Genomic DNA, 12,125 nt, shown 5'->3' with positions numbered 1-12,125 from the left:
TGACTTTGACCAAACCCTCTTGAGAGTAGGTAGTACTCATCAATACCTCTCCATCAAGCCAAAAAACAAAGGATTCTGACAAGATTTGAGCATTTCAGAGCCAAATTTCTATTTTCAGTTGTAATAATACAAAACGCTACTAAACAGAGACTGTTTGCAATTTGATCAAGTCAAAGGTGATTGCATGTAAGCATAGTATACTATTTACCTCTTCAAAATGCTAAATATCACTTAATTTGTAGTTCGATACATTCTTCAAGTGCAAATTGGAGTTGTCATGATGGTAAGAGGTCAAGTGGCAAATGCAAATGGTAATATGGAAAGTGATGGTACAAATGCAAATGCCAATGCTAATGATATGGATTATTGGAATGAGAGTTGGGCAAAGACAAGGAGGAATATCTAATTGGAAAATGCATGCTGATGTGTCAAATAAGCCTCAAGCGAGCAGATCACAAGTTTGTATGCCTTCTATGGGTGCAAGGCATGTAATGGTGTCATATTCCTCTCGAGCTAGTCTTCCTTGTGTTGATCATGGCCATGATTTTGTGCATGGAAAGGAGAACTTGCCTTCACAATCGTCGCGTCATGGTGGGACACATATGTCAGGATTGCCTATGCAAGGAGTCTCTTCAATGTGAGGGAAAAGCTTTGATAAAGGCAAGGGCTTGCCTTGGATGAGCCTCTTGTCTCACAAGAATGCCTATGCAAGGATTCTCTTCAATGCGAGGAAAAAGCTTTGCTAAAGGCAAGGGCTTGCCTTGGATGAGCCTCTTGTGAGTGGACCAAAGGATGCAAGTGCAAGAACATTGTCTTTAGGAGCCTCTATTTTAAAGGGAATGGGCACTAATTATGTAATACCATGTGGTTCTCAAGGGATTGGTGATGAAAGAGCCAAAGGATTGAAGTGGCACAGTTGCTTATCTTAAAGCAAAATGGATTTTCATTTAGTAATGATCGCGCTTGTGATGGACAAAGCGGATCAATTGAGATCATCCACTCTCGCAAGTTCTTAAAGAAATGCAAGGAATGTGGAGTGCAAAGTGACACAGTTTATGTGTTTAAGCAAACCAGCATCCTTGTGTAAGAAGATGGAGATAATTCTATGCCGGTTCTTTCTTGAAAAGCCAAGAGGGGGAATAATGCCAAACAAGGGTTGCGTTTAACCAATGTGCAAGTGTAGTATGTCTACTTGTAATGAGGAAAGGACCAATGTGGAAGCAAAGATTATGTCTATTTGCAATGTTTCTATGGTTGAAAATGGTAAGAAGCCTCTACTTTGGTACCATTGAGGTCAAGCTTAAGCACATCACACGTAACCTATGCATCCCTGGTCAAAGGAGAAATGGAAGTTGAAGATGGGAATGCTTAGACAGCTGTCGTAAGTTCTTCTATTGATGCATTCTCAGCTCATGATATAATGCCACAAAGGAAGCTTGATCTTGAGGACAAGATCATCACTGATTGATATTGCATTGGATGGCAATTGGAAAGTTTGTAAGAATGCATTGTATGATCCATTCTTGATGCCGGATTGGAAAACATATGATTTTCCATTATTTGATTTTGGGGATGTCGACCATGTTATACATGATGATGATACTTCACACAAATCTATTAAAGATGTATGCTATGTTTGGCAAATTTTTGAGTAAGCGAGAGAGTCGAATTGATGACCAAATGAAAGCCTCATCAACAAATGAATGTGCCACTAGGAGTTCACTTCATTCCATAGCTTCCGTAAGAAGCGACTATTCTTATGAGGAGAGAGTTCAAGCGATAAAAGTGTTGATGTGGATTGCAAAGAGAGGTCTCTTTATACACAATGGGCATTGTAAATGCGTTTGAGGATAGATTTGGACATGTGTGTGATGATGAGATGCAAGAGGAGAAAATGCATACTTCTCTGGTTGAGAAGGATTTTTGATAGTAGTGATGCATATGAAGAGTAGTATCTCAATGAGGAGGACAGCCATGAAGATCTTGGTAGTGATGAACATCAAGAGATAGTTGAGGATAGTGAACATGAAGATACAAGTCTTGAAGACTATCAAGATAAAGATGTGGATGATATTGAGGATGTAGACTCTTATGATTCATTTGTATGACCTATATGTTGGTACCTATAGCCATGATGCATATGCTTGTGAGGATGACACATTGGATGACCAAAATGGTCCTTTATCGGATGGTTGTGATAGATATACTTTCAATGATGATGCTTTTCCTTTTGATCCTGGTGGTACATGTGAGAAGATTCAGGCCTATATGTGTGGGAGGAGGCATTATTTGTGGAGTTTCATGGTTTCATTGGGGTTATCTTTTTCTTATGGCATGGGGAGGATACCTTGATGAATGGCGGGTTCCAAATGGTTAAGCAGATGCCAGAAATGGTCTTGGGTATGAGCTTGACATGAGTCCTTGATGATATTATCCATTCATATGAGATTGCATGTGTACATCTATAGCTTCGAGGATAAACCCCCTTGGGCGGGGATGGTTTTTAACAAAGCTTAAAAGAGCTCAAGTCAAGTTGGGCACAAGGCCAAGACTAGAAGGAACTCATGGTTAAATTGGACCCAAGGACAAAGGTTTAAGTGTATGCGAATGGGGCAAGGGCTAGGAAGAAGGCTAGGTATGCCCATGGAAACTTTCACGTATATAAGTGAAAATAAGGCTAATTATATCACTAATCAATATACTAAAATCACAATTATAGTTTTCTCTCTAATCTTGGCTATGGTGGCTTCTTCCACTTGAGAAGAAGAGTGTGCCCTCCTCTCTAATCTTGGCTATGGTGGCTTCTTCCTCTTGAGACGAAGAGTGTGCCCTCCTCTATTAAGTGCAAATGTGTAAACACCAGTTCATGAGTGTTCTACTTTCTTTCACCACTATTTTTCTCAAAATGGCATATAATGTGACCATTTTATTATAGGTATAAGCACCTCCAAGAACTCTGATAGTAGTAAGTGACTCACTATGTCGATGTGTTCCTCTATCATCATGAAAACTAATTCGAATGGAAAACCAAACCTTGAAATGATATTCTCATACAAGAACTTGGCAGCTATTCTAATGTTAACCTTTCTTGTTGCTTTGGCTTATGCTCACTTGGGTGAAATAGTCAATCATTTATGATAATATAACAAGCTTGTGAGTTTTTTGCACACTATGACTACAAATTATTCCCCATTTCTCAAATGCTTATTAAAAAACTATAATAGGTTTTATAGTTTTTATATCCTTTTTATTAAGGTCAAATCGTTAAAACTCATCATATCCCTTGATAGATTCAATTCCATCATTAAACAAAGTTGGCCACTATACTTCTACTTACAATACTTTTTGTAATGTGGTGTTTATGGCATAGTAGCAGCTAACCACACCCGGGTGTTCTTCTTCTAAAAAGTCAATAAATTCATCTTCATGCACGCATCGATGCAACACATCACCTTTTCTCAACTTGTACAATTAATAAAGAGCCACTTAGTTATTCTCAATAACCTTAACTTATATCTATTTGAAGGTAATGTGATACTTCTTTACAATATAAACCATATCTATCCCTTCCCTTTTTGTAGTAATCATGTAAGAATATTCAATTGCATGCTTTCTAGATAGCCCAATTGTATTCTCCAAGTTGTGCCAAAACACATGCAATGGTAATATTTAATGCATTAATATATACATGGAAAATGAGAGATCCAAATTACGTGCTCTTGGGATACATGCAATGGCTAATGTTCTTTTTTATTCATCATATGCTTTTTGGCATCCTTAGTCCACTAAAAAACTATAAGTAGTTTACACAATGGTCTCGCTATATTTGCATAGAAATATAATGAATCCTTTATAGTATCCAGCATGTGGAGACTCCAAAATCAACTCGACCTTGCTCTCATTAATGGAGATGCCATTCTTGGACACAATGTGGCCAAGAATTACCTCATGCTTAACCTTGAATTGCACCTTTGTAAGGCAAGCTAAATCATACTTGATATAATCAACATCTTAATAGCACCTTTGTTAGGTAAGCTAAATGCTCTTTCCAAAATGAATGGGCATAAAGATCATCAATGAAAATTTCAAGCCATTTACAAAGATAGTCCTTTAATGTTGTAGATATTAATCTTTGAAAGTACCTAGGGTGTTGGTCATGCAAAAAAAACATAATTTAGTAAGCATAAGTATCCCATTCTATGGTAAAAGCCATTTTGAGTTGGTCTTCTAGGGTTATTGATATCCTAAGAAGCCATCTAAGAAGCTTTAACCTTCCTTTCTCACGTCTCTTTCAGAAACATACTTGGTGTATAAGAGTGGATTATTGTCTCTTCATGTAACGGGATTGACATTCATTAAATCCACACACACATTGAGCTTCTTATTCTTCTTGGGTATAACAATAATGGGTGACACCCAATTAGTATGGTCAATTCCATGACCATCAATTCCATAAATAAATCTAGCATCTACAAGTTTTTCAATTGCCAACTACGTTGGATTCATCGAGTAAGAATGTTGTTTCACTAGGCATGATCCTTCAATGATAAGTATGTGTGTACCACTTTAATGATGACTCTTTCCAAACATGCTTAGCATAAGGGGGTGGGCAATTGTCTGTCTCTACAGCGGCATTAACTTTCTTCAAATACACACACACACACACACACACACACTGAGCTTCTCCTTCTTTCTATCCACAACAACAATGGGTGATACCTAATTAGTATACTCATTTTCATATATAAATCTAGTATCTATAAGTTTGTTGATCTCCTCTTTAAGTACGTTTTGGATTCACCGCGAGTAAGAACATTTTTTTGCTCAGCATAATAGATTTATTATGTTGTGCCACCTCATGTGGCACTCCTTTCATATCCATATACTTCCCGATGGTGACACTCATGGTGGAGGCAACACCCCTCTCCCTTTCCCAAGGCAAGGAGAGATCCTCTTCAAGATCCTGAGCACCATATTCCTTTCCCCTCTCTCTTTTCCAAGGCAGGGAGAGATCCTCTTGGGCACCACCCGAGGAGGAGGACACCCCCAAGGAGGAGATAAAGCGAACACACGGCAGGAGAGGGGGTGAGCTCTAGTAGGACACACTCTCTTGGGGACACAGACATTCTCTTATAGGACATACATTGTAGCACATTCTCTGTTGGAGTAGAGTCTCCCTTGATTCATTCTTTTCTACATGGCCGTGTGTGTTGACCTCTAAGACATAGCTTCTACCCCTTTGTCGAAAGGATGTAAGAACGCGCATGATAATTTAGGAGGATCCTACTATGTATAGGCGCATAGTAGGAAGCTTGATCTACATGACAATCACCAATGGGTGAGATTGATCATCTCCAACACGAAGCGCATACGTTTTTGCCTATCCTTATCTGGAGTTTACCTCGCATTTCTGGAGGGCATTATTTGAAAACTTCGGAACTAAGGCCAAACTCCTTGATCAGGTCTTCTTCGTCAGTTGGCTTGATCTCCCCTTCTCCATCAGTTGGTAATTTGAAAACCTCTACCACGTATAGGGGGTTGAACACCCCTCCCCCCCCCCGATGAAAGCGTAATGGTGTTAGATTTTTGTAGATGCTCCAACTGCCCTGCGGCGGCTTGTAGTTTAGGGGGAGGGGTTGAACACCCCTAATGGTGTTAGATTTCTGTAGATGCTCCAGCTGCCCTGCGGCTTGTAGTTTTGTTGTAGATCCTCCTAGGACAGCTGAGCGAATTCCTTTAATCCTATCCTCTCCAACCATTCAGAATGCCTATCCATTTCCTTGTAGTAGATAATGGAGGATAGGGGCTCGAATCCAGCACTATGTTGCCTGTTTTCGGTGTGCAGTTAAGCGTGAGAAAACTAGGAAAGGAGAGAGTTTAGCAGAGAGGGAAACTAGAGCACACTTAGAATTTTCTAAAGGCGATATGGAAACTAAGATTCCGATGGAGAAGCATTCGGCTATTGTTTGCACCTTTCCCAAGGGCGGCCATTTTCTATGATTGCCCGTGATCCTCCTCACTATCTGACCACATCAATGCCATGCGCACTTTTGTTTGCACCTTTCCCAAGGGCGGCCATTTTCTATGATTGCCCGTGATCCTCCTCACTATCTGACCACATTTTCTATGATTGCACCTTTCCCAAGGGCGGCCATCCGATGGAGAAGCATTCGGCTATTGTTTGCACCTTTCCCAAGGGCGGCCATTTTCTATGATTGCCCGTGATCCTCCTCACTATCTGACCACATCAATGCCATGCGCACTATTTATAAGGTTATTAATGGCCAGGCCGAGAATAGGTGATGGTGATGTGACAAGTTCCTTTTCACATCTATGCACCCCTTTTTGTAGCAGAAACCTTGACTTTCCCGCTTGCACCATCCTGCTGTGCTGCCACCTAGCTCCTTGGTATCTATACACATCATTATCATATTTACACATAGGGAGTCTAATTTTGGGCTATTTTCTTTACCATTTTTAATTTCTTTAGAATCTTGTCTTGCTTCCTGCTCCTGGCCGTACCTAGATGCTTGTTCCTCAATCATCTTTGGGACAGGATTTTGTTTCCCTTCCTGGACACCTTTTCCCTTCATCTAGCATCTTTCCATAATAGGGCTTCAACTTGTACCCATTTACTAACTTCGTGAGTCATTCACCATCCAGACTAGCTGGCTCAAAAGTTAATGTCCCCATCTTTCTGACAATCCTGTATGGGCCTGTCCATCTCATTTTCAATTTTCTCAGGTGTGGTCCCATTCTTGATGTGAACAGCAAGACAACATCTCCGTTCATGATGATCTTGAACTTGGCATTGCTATCCACTTGCACCTTCCTTCTCCTTTGCACAATCTTCGCTGCTGTATAGTCTCTTTTCATCTAGTTTCAAGAGTTGTTCAATCTTGTGTACCTTTGATTCGTTTGGAGAGAGCCTTTTAATCATTGCTATCCCGAGACTTTGTGTCAGGAACTCCATGGGCACTACTGCTTCCAATCTGTACACCATGCTGAAGGGTATAAGTCCTATTGCATTCTTATAAGCCATCCGGAATGCCCATAATGCCGAGTGCATCTTTGTGTCCCAGTCGTTCCTATTCTCATTTACTATCTTGATCAAGATTCCCTTGAGAATCTTATTGGTGGACTCTGCTTGACCATTGGTTTGCAGCAGGTAGTAGATTGTCGACTTCTTGTGTATTATCATGTGCTGCTCCATCAGTTTCCTAATTACTTCATTGATGAAGTGAGTCCCTTGGTCTCACTGATATAGGGCATTCTAATCTTGTCATTATGGTTTCATAAAGAAAATTTGCTCTATGGATCAAGCCTTGTAGTCTCTAAGGGCCTTGGCCTCTAACCATTTTGTGCAATAATCAGTGGCCATTAAGATGTATTTATTTCCTATCCTTTGAGCAGGTGGTTTTAATAGGCCAACAAAGTCCAAACCCCGACCCCACTTGCGAAATGGCTCAAGTGGCAAGATTCGGTTATGAGGCATTCTGCATCACTTGGTTGCCCCAGCCTCTGGCACATGTCGCACTCTTTTGCTAACTTGTGTGCATCTTTTAATGCAGTTAGCCACCACAGACTTACCTAGAACACCTTTCGTCGTGTGACCTCTCTAGAAAAATGCCCACCGCTTATACCTTGATGCGCTCTTCAAGCACAACTTGTTGCTCGTGCTTGGGGATGCATCTCCTCAATATTTGGTTGATGCCCATCTTGTAGAGTTGCCCAGCCCACCACCATGAAGGACTTGCTCCGGAGAGTTAACTTCTTCCTCTAATCTCTGGTCATGTACTCCATAAAGGACAAGCTAGGCATGAATTGTAGCATTTCATCATACTAGTTGGGTCTCTCTCTTTCTATGAGAAAAAGCTATGCATTCGGGAAATCATCTTCCACCCCTTCTGGTTCTTCTCCTATTTCTAGTCTTGATGACAAGAAGTCTGCCACAATGCATGCTTGTTCCCAGGGGTGTACCTTATGTTAAACTCAAATTCCTATAGCAAGAGTATCCATTTGGCCAACTTTCCTACCAGGTCTAGTTTTTTTATTAGGTACACGAGAGCTTTGTGATCTACATGAAATTCAAACATCTTATGCAGGAAGTAGTGCCTGAACTTCTTGATGGAGTAGATCATTCCCAGTGACTCCTTATCTAGTAGTGCTTGAACTTCTTGATGGAGTAGATCATTCCCAGTGACTCCTTATCTATGATTGAGTAGTTCTTTTTCGGCCTAGACAGCCTTTCTGCTTGCATAGTAGACTGGTTTATACCATCCCTCTTGAGCTTTCTACATTAGAGAGTTACCAACAATGACTATATCTAAGGCATTGACAAACACATGAAATTAGGTTATAGTTGGGCTGCTTGTGAGGATGGGAGCTGCTGACAATATCCTCTTGAGATACTTGAATGCGTATTGACAGGATCTAGCCCATACATATTTTGTGTCCTTCACCACCATCAGATTGTATAGGGTCACCACCATGTTTGCCATGAACCTCATGAACCTACCATGCCACTTGATGAGTCCAAGGAATCTTGCAAGTTCTTTGGCATTCTTGGGTGGCTGCAGCATGACAATGACTACGACCTTGGTCAGATCCACCGCAAGCCCTTCTATAGACACTATATGCCCCAAGAGGGATCCACTGGTTTATAGAGCGAAGGCACACTTGATTGGATTTAGGCTCACTCTGCACCTCCTGCACTTTTCTAGGCACATTGTTGTTGCCATATATATATAGGCAGTGATGTGTGTGAACACACTTAGGACCGCCGGGGCACTTTTTCCCTCTTTAGGAGGTTTTTTCCCCCGGCTTGTATATACATCCATCCTTCTAGGGCTAACTTATCTTTTGTACATTGACACAATCTAATACATTGTGTGTTGTGTGCATTCTTGCTTCTTCTTCTCCAAGCTTTGTGTGCTTTCCTGCAACCCTAATTCCAACAATTGGTATCAGAGCAGGCATCGGCTCCTAGGGCTACGCCGCCAGCACCCTCTGACTCATGTTCTCCGATTGAGGTGAGCTTTCACGATCGCTTGCAGGTCCCTATACTCTGCATATAAGCCCATAGGGCTTAGCATTCTCAGAAATCGCATCTGAGGTCGTTTCGGGCTCCGTTTTTGCATTGCAAGTTCTGCACAGGTGTTTTCGTCATTTTCTGTAAAAATTTCGACAGTGTAGTTTTCTATAAAACAGGCATATGTATTCTATTGTGGACCGTGCTACATAGCACGAGTTGTTTTCTATTCAGTCTTTGCTTCATTACAGGCAGCTTTTGCATCAGTTTCAGTCAGTGGCCATGGTTGATAACAGCAATGATGTATTTCGCATGTTGTCTGATAAAGACAAACTACCCACTTTGGGCATACATGATGCAGCATGTTTTGGTTACAAAAGGAGTGTGGAACATTGTGCAGGGTATGGATGTACGTCCAGGTTCTGTGGATGTAGGATCTGTTGAGGATATTGCAGGTTCTAGCAGCTCTACTGTTGTTGCTGTTTTACCCACTGCTGAACAAGCTCGTTGGGATGGTAAAGATGCGCAGGCTCATACCTTGATTGCACTTTCTATCAAACGTAACATCACCCCACATATTCATTCAGCTAAAACAGCAAAACAGGCTTGGGATATTCTAGCTGGTTTGTATGCAGGTCGTAACGAGGCAAAAATCTCTTACCTGCGTAAAGAGCTAGAATTGAAGATTATGCAGGAAGATGATAACATGAATGTTTTTCTTGCTGAGATTAAATATCTCAAAGAACAGTTGATTTCTGCAGGTGAGATTATTCCTGATCATTCTCTTGTGCAGACTGTTCTTGATGCTTTACCTGAGACATATCAGACTTTTGCTTCCATGTGGAGACTTCTTACTGAGGACAAACCTGATGCTGTCAAGTATGATACTTTAGTCAACAAGCTCTTGCAAGAAGCGCAGTCCAGGCAAAACAGAGCCAGGTAGCGTGCAGTTGATCAAGCATTTATTGCTAAAGTGGTAAGGCAGCCCCTTCCACTGTTTCTTCTCCTATTAGTAGGTCTGTAACTTCTTCTCCTTCCACAGGTAGCAACAATAAGTCTGAGAAGGCTCTTGATAAAGGCAAGAAAATGACCAGGTGCAACTATTGTAAGGCAAAATGATCATGTCATTAAGAATTGCCCTAAGCTAAAGGCTAAAGAGGCAAAGAAGAAAGAGTCAAATGCAGCCACAATAGCTATGCTTCTACAAATGCAGATTCTACAAATGTTGTGCAGGATACAGAATGGGCGTTTAGCGTGTATTGCCAGTATGACCCATCTGTACATGATGCATGTTTGGTAGTTTCTGTTGACTCTAATGTATGGTATTTTGACAGTGGTGCTACAAAGCACATTACCTCACATCGTGATATGTTCACTTGTCTTGAGGCTGTCTCTAATGGGAATACTCACATGTGCCAATAATGCTTCTTACCCAGTGAAGGGCGTTGGTAAAATTATGCTTACTGCTGTAAATGGCAGCGCTTTCACACTTTCAGATGCTTTGTATGTGCCAGGGATAAAGAAGAATCTATTGTCTGTCTCTACGCTTGCTAGACTTGGATTTGTAGTCAAATTTGTGGATGACAGATGTACTGTTCATGATTTGACTTTTGGTGATACGATTATTACATCTGGCACCTTGTTTCGTGGGTTGTATAGGCTCAATTCTTATGACAAGTGTGTAGAAGATTCAGCAAATGCAGTTTCTGATGAAAAGGCAGTTTCAGATGCAAAACTATGGCATGCTCGTTTTGGTCATCTGAACTTTGCTAGTTTGCTGCGTTTTGCAGAAATTTGATATGGTTGCTTCATTGCCCCCTCTTGAGGCACCATTGAAACATGTTTGTGAAGACTGTATTTTGGGCAAAATGCAGTGTTCTGCGTTTCCAAAGGATGGTTCTGTGCGGGCCACTCGCAAATTACAACTTGTACATAGTGATGTATGTGGGCCTATGCAAACTCCGTCATTTGGTAAACACTTGTACTTCGTGACTTTCATTGATGATTACTCAAGGCATGCATGGGTATATCCACTGAAGGTAAAGTCCGAAGTGTTTTTGTGCTTCAAACAATTTTTTCTTATGGTTCAAAATGTATCCAATTGTACTGTGGGCACCCTCCGTTCTGATCGAGGGGGGGAGTACTTGTCTAAAGAGTTTGATGCATTTCTGGCTAGTCGTGATATGGAGATGGCACGATGTATGGTCAAGAGCCAAGCTTTGCCACATGCATTTTGGCTTGAGGCTGTCATGTGTACTGCATATGTACTCAATAGGTGTCCCACTAAGGCCTTGCAGTCTATTACTCCATACGAAGCTTGGCATGGCAGGAAGCCTTCTATTGGTCTCACTTGCGTGTCTTTGGTTGCTTGGCCTATGCTTTAGTGCCTGTGCAACAACGCAGAAAATTGGATGATAAGGCTGTCAAATGCATTTTTGTTGGTTACAGTGCTGAGAGCAAGGATTACAAATTCTATCATCCGCAGTCAAAGCGTATCTTGATTAGTCGAGATGTTGTTTTTGTGGAAGATGCTGTGCAGCCTTTGTTATCATGTACCAAAGAGACAGGTGTGAGCTCACGGGATGTATTTGATACATTGTTGCCTCTGTTTACACGTGGGAATTCAAATGTAAGTCCTAATGAGGCAAATATTCAGCCTATGCAGATATCAAATGACATCATAGATCAGCCCATTTCTGATGCAGATTTACAGGATGTAATTTCTGAGGATAGGGTTGAAAATGAGCAGGCTAGAGGTATGCCTAAATGGCTGGTGCAAACCTTGCGTGATAGTAAAATTGATGCACCTATATCTAGTCGTACTCGTTCAGGTTTTCAGCATGCCTCTTATGCATCAAATTGTTATGCTTTGGCTGTGTCTAGTATGTGTGAAGAGGAAGAACCTCTTTCATTTGATGAGGCACAAAAATCAGAAAATTGGTTGGCTGCAATGCAAAGTGAATATGATGCTATAATGAAGAATGGTACATGGTCTTTATGTGATTTGCCTATTGGTAAAAAGGCCATTGGATGTAAGTGGGTTTTTAAGTTGAAACGAAAGCCAGATGGCAATGTTGATCGCTATAAGGCTAGA

General features: G+C 41.1%; 1 protein-coding gene across 1 annotated transcript; it reads right to left on the bottom strand.

Annotated features, from left to right (window-relative positions):
- Window positions 1-6,814: 6,814 nt before the first annotated feature.
- Window positions 6,815-7,213, bottom strand: LOC147623705 (uncharacterized). The gene has a single exon (XM_086820790.1). It carries the CDS (start codon window positions 7,211-7,213, stop codon window positions 6,815-6,817), a length of 399 nt encoding a protein of 132 aa, XP_086676916.1.
- Window positions 7,214-12,125: the final 4,912 nt, after the last annotated feature.

This window comes from Cibotium barometz, chromosome 26 (assembly GCF_041138505.1).
Source record: "Cibotium barometz isolate CiBa-2024 chromosome 26, ASM4113850v1, whole genome shotgun sequence".
NCBI lineage: Eukaryota > Viridiplantae > Streptophyta > Polypodiopsida > Cyatheales > Cibotiaceae > Cibotium > Cibotium barometz.
This window is presented reverse-complemented; position numbering and strand designations above follow the sequence as displayed.